At 39.0% G+C, this 19,315-nt stretch overlaps 1 protein-coding gene across 10 annotated transcripts in view; it reads left to right on the top strand.

The window, feature by feature from the left end:
- The first annotated feature begins 3,515 nt into the window (after positions 1 to 3,515).
- The window catches only part of OMA1 (OMA1 zinc metallopeptidase), a 58,561-nt gene continuing 42,761 nt past the window's right edge, over positions 3,516 to 19,315 (top strand). For 2 of the 10 annotated variants that reach the window (XM_061121766.1, XM_061121767.1), the window contains exons 1-3: positions 9,862 to 10,323; positions 12,471 to 12,989; positions 15,926 to 16,154. In XM_061121766.1, coding sequence (XP_060977749.1) covers positions 12,490 to 12,989; positions 15,926 to 16,154 — 729 coding nt within the window. In that variant the 5' untranslated portion in view covers positions 9,862 to 10,323; positions 12,471 to 12,489. Of the gene's footprint in view, positions 3,615 to 9,850; positions 10,324 to 12,470; positions 13,009 to 15,925; positions 16,155 to 19,315 lie in introns of those variants that run through there. The other 8 variants (XM_061121764.1, XM_061121762.1, XM_061121763.1 and 5 more) reach the window with 8 other exon arrangements.

Consider the following 19,315-nt stretch of genomic DNA (forward strand, 5'->3'; position numbering starts at 1 on the left):
AATTATTTGAGAATCTGCTGCCTGGTCTTTCGACCTAAAGTGTAAAGAATTATCCAGAGCTTTAGAAATAAATGTGTACCATGTTTTAATGACCCCTCTTTTATTCTGGGAATTGCTGGAGTCCAGAAGAATAGCTGGGGATTGTTCATTTTCCCTGGAGCCCTCAGATCTACACAGGGCCCAGCACATAATGTGCACTCAGTAAGGAATTTTAAAAAACACCGTACTGTTGATGGACTGATTTTTGGCGGTGCTGGGTCTTTGTTGTTGTGTGTGGGCTTTCTCTGGTTGCAGTGAATGGGGGCTATTCTCTAGGTGTGGCATATGGGCTTCTCATTGCAGTGGCTTCTCTTATGGAAGCACAGACTCTACGCATGCAGGCTTCAGTAATTGCAGCTTGGAGGATCCAGAGCGCAGGCTCAGTAGTTGTGGCACATGGGCTTAGTTGCTCTGCAGCATATAGGAGCTTCCCAGACCAGGGATCAAACCTACATCCCCTGCATCGGCAGGTGGATTCTTAACCACTAGACCATCAGGGGAGTCCAATAAGTATTTTTTGAAGTGATGATTTTATTGTGTTGAAATTGGGGTTTTGCAAAATTCCAGTGCTTAGTATACAATACCCATCTGATAAATACTTTTTGAACAGAACTGAAGGACACTTTACAGCCAAAAAAAAAAAAAAAAAAGCCTTTGAGAGGCATTGTGCCATCTAGTGGTAACTTTGAGGAGGGGGACTTTGTAGGCACTGGTTGTGTGCACTAGACTCAGGAACTTTGATTTTAGTTAGCGTGCAAAGTTGTAAACTGAGTTCTTTGTAAGAACAAAACAATAGAAATAGTTAAATGTCCACAACAAGGGAATAATAAATGAGGCAATATCATTTCCATAAAACATTACGCAGTAATTAAAATGAATTAACTCGATCTATCTGCATCTACATAGAAATTTCTCCAAGACTTGCTATTCAAGTGATAAACTGAAGTCACAGAAAATACATGTAATATGATGTCACCATGTCAAAAAAAAAGAAAAACTCACCAAAATATACCCCATATCTTTGCTTGTTTGATTGGGTGGGGTGGTGAGATGATTTTTAAGTCCTTTCCAGTTCTGAGATTCAAGACAAGTCAAAGTTTATAGTTCCTTTTAAAAACATACTGCTTTGACCTACCATGTAAGAAAACTGTAAAACTTTATGGAGGAACATACAAGAAGACCTGTATAAATGGAGACACATGCCAGTTTCCTCGACTGATAGAATCAACACTGCAAAGATATATTTTTTTTCAAAATTAATATAAACTTAAAAACAACAGTGATAACAAAACCAAAATCTCAATGCACTTTTGATAGAGAGGACTTGAGAAAAGTTTTAAAGTTCATCTTCAAGGTCAAATGTATAAGAAGAGGCAGAAAATATTTGAAAATAAAATATGCATTGTAAAGTTAGAATAATTAGAATTGTATACTAGTGCCAGAACAGATGGCCAAAGGAACAAAGAGAAAGTCCAGAAACAGATGCAGGTATTTATGAAGTCTATGGGATCGCACAGAGTTGGACACGACTGAAGCGACTTAGCAGCAGCAGCAGTATGTATCAAAAGTAACACTTCAACTGAGTCAGGAAAGGATGGGCTATTCAGAACTGTTGGGACCACAGTTACCTTGGTGGTCCTTACCACAAGAAGAGCATATGCATGTGTCTTGTAAAAGCTCCACGGGCCTAATCATACAGAAAATATCTTAGGTTCTACTACATTACATTCTATAAATGGGCAGCCAACTGGTTTCTGCTTAACATCTATGACCAGGAAAACACAAATGGAGAAAGAGGAGTCTCAGTGTGGTTATCCAAATAAAAAGTCATGTTTCTTGCTAAATTCTCATATCTGAGTCAATTTTCAGACCCAGACCATGGAACCCATTGACTGAAGGAGGTGGCTAGGTCCCTAGGAAGAAGGACCCTGCAACACTGAGACGAGAATACTGGGGAAAGAGGAACACCCAGATATTTCTCAGGATTTGAAAGGATCTTGTTACCCAGAAACATAAAGTACTCCCATGGCTCTTCTGTAAGAAAGGGGACTTCTGAGTGTCAGGTAATGAGCAGAGTCCTTGATAACACAGAGCTTACAATGGGTCCCTGGGCCTACAGACCCACCCATTTCCCCAAACTCTTGAATTCATAATTGGGAATATAAATCGGGCAGTTGGCACAAGCCTGCACATTAGGTTCTTGGCCTTTAGTTCTCATGTGGGGAAGTCCAAGTGAACACCTTTGAAACAATCCCTTCTCTATTTAGTTGAAAAAATAAATTAAAACCAATATTTCATCCAAGGGCATGTGGAGGTGATGGTGGAATTAATGCTACCATGAACAACCTAAAGGATGCAGGAATGGTCGCCCCTTAAATGGTCATGTTTCCATTTAGTTTGCCTGCCAACCCCCTTCAGAAACCAGGAGGATGGCTTACAAACTACTGCAGACCTAACCATGTAGGAGCCCTGATCACAGCCACTGTGTCAGCTCTGCGACCCATCATAATACAGAACCTGGACTACTTGGGCATCCCCCAGAACACAACACCTGTTTCACTGATGACATGATGCTAATCAGGCAGAATGAGCAAGAGGTGGCTAGTATATTGGAAACCTTGGTAAGAAACATGCTCTTCAGAGGGTGGGTGGTAAATCTGTGAAGATTCAGGGAACTGCCACTTCAGTTTTCAGGGAACCAGTGGTCAGAGATATGCCAACATAGTTCCTTCAAAGCAAAAGGCAAACTATAAAATACAGGCCAGCAAGATAAAAGAAAAAAATTATTTTAAAATGCTCTAAAAGTGATACCTAAAAATAGTGCTTCTATCCTTTAAGATGTTCTTCACTGTGCATAGAATATAAATATAACAGACTACATTTGGAATTAAAGTATCATATCACTATCTGGTATCTTGCTTATTTACTTGTTCACTTGCTTGTCCCTTTCTTCACTGTGACATAAGCGCCATGAAAGTAGAGTCTCTGTCTTGTTCTCTGTATCCCTGGTACTTAGAATGCACTTGGTGCTCAGTGAGTGGAATGAATAAAGTCTACTATACACATCACTTTGTAGCCAGCTATTTTCAACTAACTTCCAGATTGCTGCAGATTATCCCTCATTTTCCCTAAAACGTGCCATGTGAAAGCAGACAGTTCTCACACTCCGAAGACTACTTCTACCAGTGCAACTTCTGAACTAAGAAACCTTAGCGCTTTGGTAGCCTTCGAATCACTTTCCTTTCGGCCAGCACAGCAGGCCGTATCTACAGCGGGCACACCCTGGCCTGGATCACGCTAGTGATGGTCCTAGGCAAGCAGCCTAGCCCACAGTCACGTCCCTCCTCCAGCCACGCGGGGGCACTAGAGCGCCATAGTTCACACGGGACCCCGGCCCTCTGGGCGGACGAACCTGGGCGGGTGTGTTGACTGCCCGGTGTGGGCGGAGCAAAAGGCGTCCCGGTCTTTGCCGAGGGCAGGAAGTGAAGAGGCCGGGCTTCTCTGGCGGGGTGTGCGCGTGCGCGTAGGTCGGGTCGGCGGACTCTTCGCTTTTGCTACTGCTGGGGTCTGTCCTGGTGGGGACGCCTTTGCTGTAGAGTGGGCCGGGCCCCGGGGAGGGGACAGAGTACTGGAGTTGGGGCGGAGAGAGCTTTGAGGGGCGCTGGGGTGCGAAGCGAGGACCCTGTGGACCCGGCGGGATGGGGATGGCGAGGCCTGGGGTGGGGGAGGGACGACAGGGCGCCCGGGCGGGAATCGCGGGGGCGGCGTGTGGAGTCGGGGAAGAGGGGCGAGGGGGACAGGAGGACAGGAGGACGTGGGAGTAAAGCCTCCTTCTCCCGCCTGGTCCCCTCTTGGTGTGAATTGCAGGGACTCCAGGGCGCTACCGTGCAGCGCGGGAGTTGCAAATAGACAGGTGGCTGCATCGTCCGGCAAGATAACCTCCCTCTCCCAGCCTTCTCGTTTCGGGGACCCTTTTTTAAAGTTGTGTTTCTAATTGACGTAGTATCATGTGCCTCATAGTGACACCTTCTCCCGTGGAAAACCGATTCCAGCCGGTTTAGGCATCTTGAGACTCAAACCTCTTTTACTTCCTCACTCTTAAAAGTAGAGAAGAGTTTTCCTACCTATCCCAGTGAAACATAGGAAATTCCCTGTCTGAACAGCTGTAGGGTATTAAGACAATTTCTTCATGAACTAGTCTACAAAATTCACTTTTTGTGCTCTTTAAATAATGTCTCTTGCTTGTGTAAGGTGGAACAGTTACAATGTGCATGAGAAATTTTAGTTCTGGGAAATGAAAATACTTCATTGAGAATTCAGGGATTAATCAGCTGTAGTGATTCCAACCAATGCAACCAAACCCTCACTAAAAGGATTTGGGTTCATATCCATCATTCTCAGCTGTGGTGAAAGGGTGTAGTCTGACATTTGGAAGCCTAAGAACCAAGTCTGTTGCCTTCCAATTTATTATTATTTTTTTAAGCCTTCCATCATGTGTGTACTTTGCTTGAATGATTATTTTAAAGTACATGTCCTATTTTTGCCGATCTGACAGCTGTTGCCATAGAAACTAGAGAAGAAATAGTCATTTTCAGCAGAGTTGTTAAAACTGTCTTCTAGGCTTCAGCCGTGAGTGCCAGTGAGGGCTGTACTTGCTCATTCTGAGATGGTACTTAAAGAATTAAGGATCTGAAATGTTCTTAGAGGCTAACAATCCAGATTGTTTAATTCTCTCACATCATTAATTTAGTAATCCTAGACGTTTGCCAGCTATGTTTGTTGACCTGCTGCAGTTCGTGAAGAGGATATGTAAGCCCGGATTCTTTTGCTCTGTGTAGTCTAGTCATTGGCTCTTTGAAAATTTATAAATAGATATCTTCTCCCATTCTTTACCCTTTCTTAAGGATAAAGCAGGGATTACAAACTATCAGGCACTATTTCTGTTCTAAATGACACTTGTCGGTGACATAAATGATGATGTATTTGCTTGTGTGTGTAATAGGTATGGTGTCGGGCTTCTGCTTATACCGTCTGTGTCAGTAGAACACTTTACATTTCACAGAAGTCGAGAGTGATGAGCAGGAGTTTGCTTGACATGTGAGCAGAGCTAAGCAGTGTAAATAGATGTGCGCACACAGAGATGAGAGGTTTTTTTTTTTTTTTCCTACTGAGAGGAGTAAGTAAATCCATGGGTCTGGAACTTAGGAGTTGGTGAAGAAAGGATGGGGAAGGTGCCTGGAGAAATAGTGGGAAGTGGTAATTTGCAGGGTTTGGTCTACAGTATGTAGGAGTTTATTGAAGTGCATAGAAACCAGTGAAAATTACAAATACAGTTGGCTTTATTGGCTTGGGGCTTACAACAGTAGTCACACATTCTGTAAAAATGTAAATAGCACAGAAATACAGAAGATGGAAATGCTGAATCCTTACAACCATCATCCTGCCACTCCAAATAACCACTGTGAATGCTTTGGTGTATATTCCTTTAGATTTATTTATATTTGTGTATACTGCCATATTTTAAGTATTGCTATTTTTGCAAATTAGGTAGAGATTTTGGTCTGGTTTGTTTTCTGTGGTGTCCCTAGCATTCAGAAAGGTATGTGGTATGGCATGTAGCAGGCACTTATTAAATATTTAATGTATGAATGAGTAATAAATAATTCAGAGGTCAGAATCAAAAGGGACAAACATGGTAGTCTAGGCCTATGCCCCAAATTTAGGCTGTAGAGTGCACTTGGTAAGTGACTGAAACTGGTCTCCTAGAATAATGAAAAGAGTGTGTTGTTTTTGCAGTTTTGACTTTTGGTAGAAGACATTCTATATATAAACCTTAAGTACACTTTCATATTTGAAATCTTAAATTTTTTTTTTCTGCATCTGCCGAAATGTTGTGCATAATAATTGCCTTCCTGAACTATTTTGCTACTCATGGATATATTTTCTTTTTTAAAATTCATACAGTGTATGGCAGTTAATAAAAGGCCATATTTTACTGTCCTTTAATAGTCTTACTAAAGTACTTCCCCCCTCCCCACCCCACCCACCCCCGCTGCCATGCCCCAACTAGATTATAACCTCTGTGAGGTCAGGGATTGAATTTTATGCTGTGTCTGTAACTCACATACCACCTAGCCAATGAAGAATCTTCCTAGCTACCCAAATACTAATTTTAAAATGATTTCCAGGCCTGAAATATTTTACCACTTTTCAGCTAGGTTCAAAGGAGAAGAAAACTAGAAAATATCTTGTTATTAATCTTAAACTATTATCTACAATATCAACTTCGACTCTACTGATTTAGAATTGGTAGTAATTCAAAAAGGGTTAACTAGAAGTTAATGCTTGCTTAGTATGCTCTTTATTCAGATTATACATTGATAATGCAAGGGCAGAATGTATAAAGTATGTAAAAATGTTGAGCAGTATTCAAATAGTTTGATATATAGATAATACTATTTATGAAAATTGATGTTCTGAAGCATCTTTCTAGATAATAGTATATTAACCTAGACTGAATTAGATTTATGTATTTTTACCTTCAACTTTTATTGGGCTTCCCCAGTGACTCAGCTGGTAAAGAACCTGCCTGCCAGTGCAGAAGATGTAATTTTTATTTATTTATTTATTTTCATTTATTTTTATTAGTTGGAGGCTAATTACTTTACAATATTGTAGTGGTTTTTGTCTTACATTGACATGAATCAGCCATGGGTTTACATGTATTCCCCATTTTTATTATGAAGATTTTGAAACACTAAAGAAAACTGAAAAAAAAATTTAATGGCACATATATAACCACCACTTTACACAAAGATTGCTGCCATTTTTAGTATATCGGCTTTATGTCCTTTGTGTATGTATGTAGGTACTTTTCTTATAAAATTTGAAAGTTTCATTCATCATGAAGAGAGTGTTCAGCAAGTATTTCAGATATAAGATACTCACCTCCATAACCACATCTTTATCAACTAAGAAAATAAGCAATACTTACCTAAAAGAACCTAAAAGCAAATTCATATTCAGTTTATCCCAGTAGTTCCAATTGTCTTCTAAGGCTTTTTTTCTTTCAAAGTAAGATTTAATCAAAGTTTACACATTGTGTTTGGTTGTCTCTTTTTAGTATCTTTTAAAAAATATCTTAATGTATAGTTTATCCACAGTAATTTGGACATATTTCAACTGTGCATATGTTTGGACTTAGTGTTTATTTATGAAATCAGCAACACAGTCACAATAGTGAGCCCTTTAATTGTCCCCCATAGTTTGTAATTCCTCCTCTTGCCCCTCTTTAACTCTCCATTCTCTGATTTCTCTGTAACTATAAATTAGTCTGCATTTTCTACAGTTAATATTATATAGCTGTAATCATAGAGTATGCTTTTTGGAGGGAGAGTAGTGTTTTTTTCCTGTGTATGGGTCTGGCTTCTCTCACTTGCTAGTATGTAGAAATAAAATTGTTTTTGTGTATTGCTCTTGTATTCTGCCACCTTAAGCTCATTCTAATAGTTTTTTTTTTTTTTTTTTGGTTTGGTTTGGTTTGTAGATTTCTTTGGATATTTTGGATAGACAGTCATGTTATCTAGGAATAAAGATGATCTATATTTCTTATCTGGATGCCATTTATTTATTTAGTTATGTATGTTTTCACTCAATTCAGTCACACTCACCAGCATCTCCAGTATAATGTTGAATAGAAGTGGTGGGAGTGGACATCTTTTCCTTGGTCCTGGTCTTAGGAGGAAAGTATATTCTTTCACCAGCAAACATACTGTTGGATATAGGTACCTGTAAATTTCCTAGTTCACTGAGTTTTTGGTTGTTGACTTTTTTGTGGCTGTTTTGGATCTTCGTTCTTTTATTCTAGTTGCAGTGAAGAAGGGCTGTTCTCTCCTTGCAGTGTGTGGGCGTCCATTGCAGTGGCTTCTTTTGTTGCAGATCACGGGCTCTGGAGCGCAGGCTCAGTAGTGGCACACAGACGTTGTTGCTCCTTGGCGTGTGGGATCCTTCTGGGTAAGGTATTGAACCCGTGTCTCCTGTGTTGGCAGATGAATTCCTTATCACTGAGCCACCAGGGAAGCCCCTGGGTGTTCGATTTTATCAAGTGCTTTTTCTGTGTCTTTTGAGATGATCATGTGGTGTTTTTTCAGTTAGGGTGAATTACTTTGATGTATGAATTTTTATTCAGCCTTACATTCCTGGGACAGATGTCGCTTGGTCATGATGTACTGTCTTTTTAATATATTGTTGAGTTAGATTTCCTAAAATATTGAGAATTTTTGTATCTATACTCATGAGGGTTATTATTTTGTAATCTTTTTGTAATTATCCTTTTTCTGTCTTTGTTATCAGGTGATGCTGGTCTTGAGGAATGGGTTGCAAACTATTCCCTTTTAATTTCCTGAAAGAGTTTATATAGAATTGTTGTTTCTTCTTTAAATGTCTAGTAGAATTCCCCAGTGAAGCCTTTTGGTTCTGGAACTTTTTTTTGTTGGAAGGTTTTCAACTACAAATTCAATTTAAAGATCGTGTATAAGTTTCTTTAGGTTATTTATTTATTCTTGAGTGAGCTCTGGTTATTTGTGTTTCTCAAGGAATGTGTCCATTTAATCTAAGGTGTCAAATTTAAGATTTTCTCTTTCATTGGTTTGAAGGAATTTTATATTCCTTGCAGTAGTTTTCTCTGTGTTGTCAGTGTGTGTGATTTGTTAAAGTTCTTGGTTTGCAGGTTTACAATTTTCATCAAATTTGAAAAATTGTCAGTCAGTCAGTTCAGTTGCTCAGTTCTGTCCGACTCTTTGCAACCCCATGGACTGCAGCTCACCAGGCCTCCCTGTCCACCACCAACTCCTGAAATTTACTCAAACTCATGTGCATTGAGTCGGTGATGCCATCCAACCATCTCATCCTCTGTCATTCCCTTCTCCTCCCACCTTCAATCTTTCCCAGCATCACTGTCTTTTCAAATGAGCCAGCTCTTCGCATGAGGTGGCCAAAGTATTAGAGTTTCAGCTTCAGCATCAGTCCTTCCAATGAACACTCAGGACTGATCTCCTTCAGGATGGACTGGTTGGATCTCCTTGCACTCCAAGGGACTCTCAAGAGTCTTCTCCAACACCACAGTTCAAAAGCATCAATTTTTCAGCACTCAGCTTTCTTTATAGTCCAACTCTCACATCCAGACGTGACTACTGGAAAAACCATAGCCTTGACTAGACAGATGTTTGTTGGTAAAGTAATGTCTCTGCTTTTTAATATGCTGCCTACATTGGTCATAACTTTTCTTCCATGGAGCAAGCATCTTTTAATTTCATGACTGCAGTCACCATCTGCAGTGAGTTTGGAGCCCCCAGAAATAAAGTCTGTCACCGTTTCCACTGTTTCCCCATATATTTGCCATGAAGTGATGGAACCGGATGCCATGATCTTAGATTTCTGAATGTTAAGTTTTACGCCAACTTTTTCACTCTCTTCTCACTTTCATCAAGAGGCTCTTTAGTTCTTCTTCACTTTCTTCCATAAGGGTGATGTCATCTGCATATCTGAGGTTATTGATATTTCTCCCGGCAATCTTGATTCCAGCTTGTGCTTCTTCCAGCCCAGCGTTTCTCATGATGTACTCTGCATAGAAGTTAAATAAGCAGGGTGACAATATACAGCCTTGACGTACTCCTTTTCCTATTTGGAACCAGTCTGTTGTTCCATGTCCAGTTCTAACTGTTGCTTCCTGACCTGCATACAGGTTTCTCAGGAGGCAGGTCAGGTGGTCTTGTATTCCCATCTCTTTAAGAATTTTCCATCGTTTGTTGTGATCCACACAAAGGCTTTGACATAGTCAATAAAGCAGAAATAGATGTTTTTCTGGAACTCTCTTGCTTTTTTGATAATCCAGCAGATGTTGGCAATTTGATCTCTGGTTCCTCTGCCTTTTCTAAAACCAGCTTGAACATCTGGAAGTTCATGGTTCACATATTGCTGAAGCCTGGCTTGGAGAATTTTGAGCATTACTTTACTAGCGTGTGAGATGAGTGCAATTGTGCGGTAGTTTGAGCATTCTTTGGCATTGCCTTTCTTTGAGATTGGAATGAAAACTGACCTTTTCCAGCCCTGTGTCCACTGCTGAGTTTTCCAAATTTGCTGGCATATTGAGTGCAGCACTTTAAAAGGATCATCTTTCAGGATTTTAAATAGCTCAACTGGAATTCCATCACCTCCACTAGCTTTGTTTGTAGTGATGCTTCCTAAGGCCCACTTGACTTCACATTCCAGGATGTCTGGCTCTAGGTGAGTGACCACACCATCATAGTTATCTGGGTCATGAAGATCTTTTTTGTATAGTTCTTCTGTGTATTCTTGCCACCTCTTCTTAATATCTTCTGCTTCTGTTAGGTCCCTACCATTTCTGTCCTTTATGGAGCCCATCTTTGCATGAAATGTTCCCTTGGTATCTCTAATTTTCTTGAAGAGATCTCTAGTCTTTCCCATTCTATTGTTTTCCTCTATTTCTTTGCATTGATCAGTGAGGAAGGCTTTCTTATCTCTCCTTGTTATTCTTTGGAACTCTGCATTCACATGGGTATATCTTTCCTTTTCTCCTTTGCTTTTCTCTTCCCTTCTTTTCTCAGCTGTTTGTAAGGCCTCCTCAGACAGCCATTTTGCTTTTTTGCATTTCTTTTTTGGGGATGGTCTTGATTCCTGTCTCCTGTACAGTGTCACAGCCTCCGTCCATAGTTCATCAGGCAATCTGTCTATCAGATCTAGTCCCTTAAATCTGTATCTCATTTCCACTGTATAGTCATAAGGGGTTTGGTTTAGGTCATACCTGAATGGTGTAGTGGTTTTCTCAACTTTCTTCAATTTCAGTCTGAATTTGTCAATAAGGAATTCATGATCTGAGCCACAGTCAGCCCCTGGTCTTGTTTTCGCTGATTGTATAGAGCTTCTCCATCTTTGGCTGCAAAGAATATAATCAATCTGATTTCGATGTTGACCATCTGGTGATGTCCATGTGTAGAGTCTTCTCTTGTGTTGTTGGAGGAGGGTGTTTGCTATGACCAGTGCATTCTCTTGGCAGAATTCTATTAGCCTTTGCCCTGCTTCATTCTGTACTCTAAGGCCAAATTTACCTGTTACTCCAGGTGTTTCTTGACTTCCTACTTTTGCATTCCAGTCCCCTATAATGAAAAGGACATCTTTTTTGGATGTTAGTTCTAGAAGGTCTTGTAGGTCTTCATAGAACTGTTCAGCTTCTTCAGCATTACTGGTCAGGGCATAGACTTGAATTACCGTGCTATTGAATGGCTTGCCTTGAAAATGGACAGAGATCATTTTGTCATTTTTGAGATTACAGCCAAGTACTGCATTTTGGACTCTTTTGTTGACCATGATGGCTACTCCATTTCTTCTAAGGGATTCCTGGCCACAGTAGTAGATATAATGGTCATCTGAGTTAAATTCACCCATTCTAGTCCATCTTAGTTCGCAGATTCCTAGAATGTCGATGTTCACTCTTGTTATCTCCTGTTTGACCACTTCCAATTTGCCTTGATTCATGGACCTAACATTCCAGGTTCCTATGCAATATTGCTCTTTACAGCATCGAACCTTGCTTCTATCACCAGTCCCATCCACAATTGGGTGGTGTTTTTGCTTTGGCTCCATCCCTTCATTCTTTCTGGAGTTATTTCTCCACTGATCTCCAGTAGCATATGGGGCACCTACCGACCTGGGGAGTTCATCTTTCAGTGTCCTATCTTTTTGCCTTTTTGTATTGTTCATGGGGTTCTCAAGGCAAGAATACTGAAGTGGTTTGCCATTCCCTTCTCCAGTGGACCACATTCTTTCATTATTCCACTTAATGCTCTTTGATCTGGTTATTGCCAGTTGCTGAAACCTCCCCTGGTGGCTCAGCTGGTAAAGAATCTGCCTGCAATGTGGGAGACCTAGGTTCAATCCCTGGGTTGGGAAGATTCCCCTGAAGAATGGAACGGCTGCCAATTCCAGTATTCTGGCCTGGAGAGTTCCATGGGCTGTGTACAGTCCATGGAGTCGCAAAGAGCTGGACATGACTGAGCGACATTCACTTTCTTACTTTCAGTCCTGTTTTTGTTTAATCTATTTCTTATTACCCAAATAATTTAGCTGTTAAAATAAAGATAGACTTCTTTCAACTAAAATTTAAAAAATGAAAAGAAGAAAAAAGTCCAGATTTGTTGGACATTGAAAGTACATGTTGCTGAGTTAAAAAAAGTTAGTAAAACCTCTTTGGTTTTTGTTGTTAAGAGGAATTGCTGCATGAGTGGTGAGTAGATGCCCAAGGTAATTTGGTTGGAGATGTGTTGAAGGAAGAACAACTTTTCAATGTGTTATATTTCCAGTATGGTAATAAATATTTTGCTGGGATTATTTATAGTTTATATTTTGTGTTCCAGATAATCAAGTAAAACAAAGATGAGCTTCATCTATGGACTGCAGTCTGCTGCTAGAAACTGTTTTTTCTTCCGATTTAATTTACTGACCACTTGGAGAAAATGTAACACACAAGCTGTAACCTCACTGGACTTTCATCAAGTGAAAATTAACCATATAGTAAATAAATCTCCTGGCCTGGGAGTAAATCACATTGATAGATGGACTCCTCTGCCTGCAAACTTTTTCTTCTATAGGACTTTTAATACCAAAAGAAAAGACTGCCTTTTGAGCACCAGAAGTAAGGAAATTTGGATGATTAGCCGAAAATATACTGCATGGACTGACTCTTTTTCAAGACAGCTACTGATGAAAGACGTTCCCGTAGTTCCTGCTCATTCAATGTTGCATCCCCTCAACTGTTTACCCACAAGAGACATCAGGAGTTTCCACACTTCTCCACGGTGCCAAGCTGCTCCTGTTCCTCTGTTGTTGATGATTCTTAAGCCAGTGCAGAAGCTGCTTGCAATCATTGTGGGCAGGTAAAATGCTCTTTAAAATGTAAGCTTTTATATTAAAAGTTTCTAAAACTGTAGTTTTAAAGAAAAATTGGTAGATTTCCCTCCCATGATTAGCTCGGAAGTTCAGTTTCTAAATAGTTGGTATATGTATGTATATATGCCTTAGTAATCTTAAAATCATTTGCTGCATATATAATACAGAAATGTTATCTGTAAAAATTATTCTTATATATCTTATCTAGACACTATTTTAAAGATCTTATAATTACAAAAATCAGAAATGTTTGTTATATTTCATGTGTAGGAACCGTACTTACAAACATTCCTTTTTAGTTCATGAAATTTGAGGTGATGAATCATGAAACTGAAAAACTTTGCTCATTTAAGAAAGAACTCCTAGCCAAATTAACTCTTAATTAGTATTTGTTTATTTTTCTGTTCTATTTCCAACAAATCTTTATTTTCTCTTGGTGATCCTTTATAGCACTTAATGTTTTTAAAGCTAAGTAATACTTCGTATTTAACTTAAAACTCTTCCCTCATAATTTTGTTTTCTCTTACTTGCTCTATGAAGATTGAAGAAAGGTAAAGTTAAGCATTGTCTCCCTATAAAGTTATTTTATATTTGATAACTATGAAGTGCCTTCTAGCCTTTTTACTTCTGTAATAATCAACCCAGTTTTCTTTTTATCCAAAATCGAGAACTTGTACTCTAATTTATTGTGTTCTTTATGACTAGGCTTTGGCACTCAGAAAATATACAGTTAATTTAGCTCTCAATTTAAGTATGACTTCAAAGAAAGCCAGAGCTAGGCAGTAGTCAAAGAAGTAAAACCAGTTTTTATTCAGAACTTTTGCAATAGGAGAAAAGAGACCTCAGTATAGAACCAGAGTCAGTTCTGAATACACCATGGGCTGTGCAGGTAGTGTGGGGGTTGGTAGATGGAAAACTACAGAGAGGAAACATCAGGAGCCAGGAGAGATTCTACTCAATCTGATCTATCAGAGTTACTGCCGAGGACAGGTCAGAGTGATCAGATACTACCCAACTATGGTGCCTATCCATGGCCTGTTTAGAAATGCAATTGCATAGCAGGAGGTGAGCAGGGGCGAACAAGCGAAGCTTCATCTGTATTTAACAGCTGTTCCCCATTGCTTGCATTACTGCCTGAGCTTTGCCTCTTATCAGATCAGCAGCAGGATTAGATTCTCGTAGGAGCATGAACCCTACTGTGAACTGGGCTTGTGAGGGATCTAGGTTGTGTGTTCCTTATGAGAATCACCCCCAAACCATTTCCTCACCACCACCCCAGGTCCATGGAAAAGTTGTCTTCCGCAAAACCTGTCCCTGGTGCCAGAGGGTTGGGGACCACTGACCTGGGGGATGATGAATGATAAGTAACAGGTTAGATATCACAAGAGATCATATATGGAGGATGAGAGATTCTGACTTAACTGACCAGTACAGAGGTGAACACAGCAGTCCCGAACTCAAAACGTTCATGGGAGTCTAAGTAGAGTTTGGTCCAGGAGAGAATCTTCGTCACAACTCAGCCCAGGTTCTTGGGCTGATAGATCTTTCTCCTTCTTTTAAATTATTTATTTTTAACTTTTTGTTATTACTGTTATAAATCACCTAAAATTTTATTTTAGGTTATGTTTTCATACATTTTTAAATAATAGTGTCGTAAATTTTTAAATTGGAAATAAGTATACTTCATAGCTTGATCTAAGTCTTTTTAAGGTTGAAACACTTTAAGGGCCTTTTAGGTATATCACTTAGCAGGACTAAAATAACTTAAAGAAGTTGTTTTATAAAATAAATTTTGTCCAGAGAATGATGTATGTATTTTAAATATTTGTTGTAATTTCACAGGTGAACTCATGGGGGAGATTTTTTGTTCAAGTACTGAAAACATTATTGTTGTTTTAGTCGCTAAGCTGTGTCCAACTCTTTGCGACCCTGTGGATTGTAGCCGGCCAGGCCCCTATGTCCATGGGATTTCCCAGGCAAGAATACTGGAGTGGGTTGCCATTTGCTTCTCCAGGGGATCTTCCAAAACCAGGGATTGAATCTTGGTCTCCTGCTTTGGCATGCAGATTCCTTACCACTGAGCCACCTGGGAAGCCACTGAAGACATTACTGGTTGTCAGAATGTCTGTGAATTCTAGAGGCAGCAGAGAGTATTGCTGCCTGGTAGGGTTGGACCTCCCCTGACGTTATCCACAAAATCTCTGATTTCTGTGTGTACAGTGCCTGTGCCCTTATTACACCTCTCCTTTGTCGTGTTCTCTGGAGCTTAGTGGAGTTTCTGCTGCTGAGCAATATTTGTTTCCAAAATCAGAGCTGAGATAGTTTCCCTTGCATCTGACTGAAGTACTGGCAGATTGTGCCAGATGTCTGACGTCTGATGAGCAGTGGGGGAGTTGTGGTTAAAGGTGAAGATTTATTGTACCACAAGCCTTCAGTTGTTTATTTGGGCAATTCATCCCTATTATCACATTGCCTTCCTTCCCGATTTTCCTCTTATTAACTCTGTGACCTTGGGTAAGTTGTTTAACTTCTCTATGCCTCAATTTTCTCTTCTGTAACAGGGTTATTATGAAGATTAAATGAGATGACATGCATATAGCAATTAGAAGAGTACCTTGAATGTGCTAAATAGTCAATAAATGTGAACTAATGGTAGTTATAGTAAAACAGCTTCTCACTTAGCTCGTTTAAAATAACTGAAGAAGAAAATTCAAATGAGCATTAGATTTTTTAACTACAGCTCTGTATAATTGATTGCTTTTTTATCATTTGGCTAAGAATTTTACAAACTGGAAAAATCCCATCTATACAGAGAAATATAAAAATTCAAGCCTTTGATGACAAAATATTAGCATAAGCATTAAGTTTTGGTGGTATGTACTGATTTTGTTATCAGAACTTTGAATTTTTCTTTTTGCTCTAGGGGCATAAGAAAATGGTGGCAGGCACTTCCTCCTAACAAGAAGGAACTATTTAAAGAAAGTTTAAGGAAGAATAAATGGAAGCTCTTCCTTGGCTTGAGTAGTTTTGGATTGCTTTTTGTAGTGTTTTATTTTACACATCTGGAAGTGAGTCCAGTCACAGGAAGGAGCAAGCTACTGTTATTGGGGAAAGAACATTTCAGACTTTTATCAGAACTGGAATATGAAGCAGTAAGTAGAAAGACTCATTTTTTAATTAGATTGCTTGATATAATATTCAAAGCAGGAAAGTTTCTTAAACATGAACAATGCACTGCTTTTTAATTTTAATCTCTGGTGGGGAATTAGCCTTTTTTCTAAAAAGTCTCAGACCTTTCATGCTTTGTATTCCTGCCATCTACATCACCTTTCCTCACAATCACCCAGCCAGCTTCTGCTCGTCACATGTCACCTTAAATGTCACTTTCTCAGGAAAGCCTTCCTTGGTTATCCTGACTAGGTTAAGCAGTGAGGCTGTGTTAGGCCCTAGGGGGTATCCTTCATAACAACACAGATTACATTATGAATCAGTCATTTGTAGCTTGATCACTGCTTGGCTGTATTGGGGCTAGGTGTTCTACTTTTATTTTCTCTTTGCATACTGTACTTTCCTTTTAAAAACACTTATCATGAGGGTAGAAGCATCGTAATTATTTGCATAATTATCTATTTGCTGATATGTCTCCCTTGCTAGACTAACTCCAGGGGGTCAAAGAGCCTGTTTGTTCTGTTTATTTTATTTTATTGTCTTATTTTATTTTAAGTACTGGCACAGTGTACAAAGTAGTGCTTACTATGTATTTTTTTTAACAAATAGATCTGTAATTTGAATTTTTGTATCTTGAAAATTAAGTAGAATAACATAGTTCCCCACCCCCTAAACATCAATTTGGGCAGTTTATTATGTATATATTTTCTTTTTCATTAAAAAAAATTTTATTCATTTGTTGGCTTCCCTGGGCCTTCATTGCTGCATGAGGGCTTTCTCTAGTTGCGGCAAGTGGGAGCTGTGTTCTAGTTGTGGTACGCAAGCTTCTCATTGAGGTGGCTTCTCTTGTTGTGGAGCACGGGCTTCAGTGGTTGCTGTGTGGGCTCAATAGTTGCAACTCCTGGCCTCTAGAGCACAGGCTTCAGGAGTTGTGGCCGTGGGCTTAGTTGCCTTGTAGTGTGTGGAATCTTTCCAGACCAGGGATCGAACCCATGTCCCCTGCATTGGCAGACAGACTCTCAACCACTGGGCCACCAGGTTGCCACAGTTTGTTATGTTCTTTAAAATAATTTTTTTAAGTTATATTCTTTGAATACAAAATAAAGTTGGATTTCAGAAGCCTTAACTCCTTGGAAAGTATAGTAACTCAAGTAAGCCTCTTACACCCCTAGTGAGTTCCTTGAGGGCAGATCATCTTTCTGTCCCTCATGCTTAGCACACATATGGTATACAAACTTCATTTTATTGTTATTTGCTTTATTACACTTTGCAGATACTGACTTTTTAAACTTTGGAGGTTTATGGCAACCTTGTGTCAAGCAAGTCTGTCGGATCCATTTTTCCAGCAGCATTTGCTTACTTCCTATTTGTGTCACTTTTCACTGATGCAATATTTTGAGTCTTTTCATTATTATTTGTTTGGCAAAAGAGATTATGAGTCTCTCAAGGCCTAGATGATGCTTAGCATTTTTTTTAAGCTATAAAGTGTTCTTTAAGGTGTGTACATTGTTTTTTTAAAACATAATGCTATTGCACACAATAAACACTGGGAAACCAAAAATTCTTGTGACTCGCTTTATTGAGATATACACTTGTGGTGAATATCTCAGTAAAGATACTGAGAACTGAAACTGAACCCACAATATCTCCAACGTGTGCTATATATGCTAAATTAATATTTGTTGAATTTATAGCCTCACTTGACAACTTTTCTGTGGTTAGATTATTATATATCAAAAATATTTCTGTATTTTTATAATATTGACCTTCTGAGTTTGTCAGTGGAAAGTTACCTTAAAAAAGAAATAACAGATTTTTCACTAAAAAGATTGTTCGATTGTTCTTAATAAAGATAAGACCAATCTCTTCTATACAGGTTACACAGAGATTTGAGATGTTTCTTAGAATATTCTAGTCAGAAGCAAGTTTGAGAAAAGTGTTTTGTTAAGATTGAGAAAAGCCTAGTGTTAAATTAGTGTATGTTCTACTATTTATATCACTAAGTTTAAAAAAAATTACACACATGTACATATATTTTTCCTTATTTTTAGCCTATGCATGTAATACCTGCTTGATATGAAAATTAAAGCACATGTTCTTATGGGATTATTATAAAGTACCATAATTACATATAATCTTATTGTATCTACTTCAGTAGTGTTCTTTTAGACAGCTTACACTGGTGACTTGTGCTTTTAGAAAATACTATATAAAGATTTTAAAATTCATACTCTGTAAAATCATGTTTTTAATGCATTATCAAGGTTACAGACTTCTTAATTCATATATGCAAGACATTACACATTTTATGGAAATTTAGTAGTTTTAGAACATCCTTAATTTTCAAATGGCTGTCTGAGGAACCTTGCAAGTAGCTGAGGAAAGAAGAAAAGTGAAAGACAAGGGAGAAAGGGAAAGATATACCATCTGAATGCAGAGTTCCAAAGAATAGCAGTGAGAGATAAGAAAGCCTTCCTCAGTGATCAGTGCAGAGAAATAGAGGAAAACAACAGAATGGGAAAGACTAGAGATCTCTTCAAGAAAATTAGAGATACCAAGGGAACATTTCATGCAAAGATGGGCACAATAAAGGACAAAAATGGTATGGACCTAACAGAAGCAGAAGATATTAACAAGAGGTGGCAAGAATACACAGAAGAACTATACAAAAAAGATCTTCATGACCCAGATAACCACGATGGTATGATCAGTCAGCGAGAGCCTGACATACTGGAGTCTGAGGTCAAGCGGGTGTTAGGAAGCATCACTATGAACAAAGCTAGTGGAGGTGATGGAATTCCAGTTGAGCTATTTCAAATCCTAAAGATGATGCTGTGAAAGTGCTGCACTCCATATGCCAGGAAATTTGGAAAACTCAGCAGTGGACACAGGACTGGAAAAGGTCAGTTTTTATTCTAATCCAAAAGAAAGGCAATACCAAAGGATGGTCAAACTACCACACAATTACACTATTTCATATGTTAGTGAGGTAATGCTCAAAATTCTCCAAGGCAGGCTTCAGCAATACATGAACCAAGAACTTTCAGATGTTTAAGCTGGATTTAGAAAAGGCAGAGGAACCAGAGATCAAATTGCCAACATCCGTTGGATCATTGAAAAAGCAAGAGAGTTCCAGAAAAACATC

The sequence above is a fragment of the Dama dama genome, chromosome 20 (genome assembly GCF_033118175.1).
Source record: "Dama dama isolate Ldn47 chromosome 20, ASM3311817v1, whole genome shotgun sequence".
NCBI classification, from domain to species: Eukaryota; Metazoa; Chordata; class Mammalia; order Artiodactyla; family Cervidae; genus Dama; species Dama dama.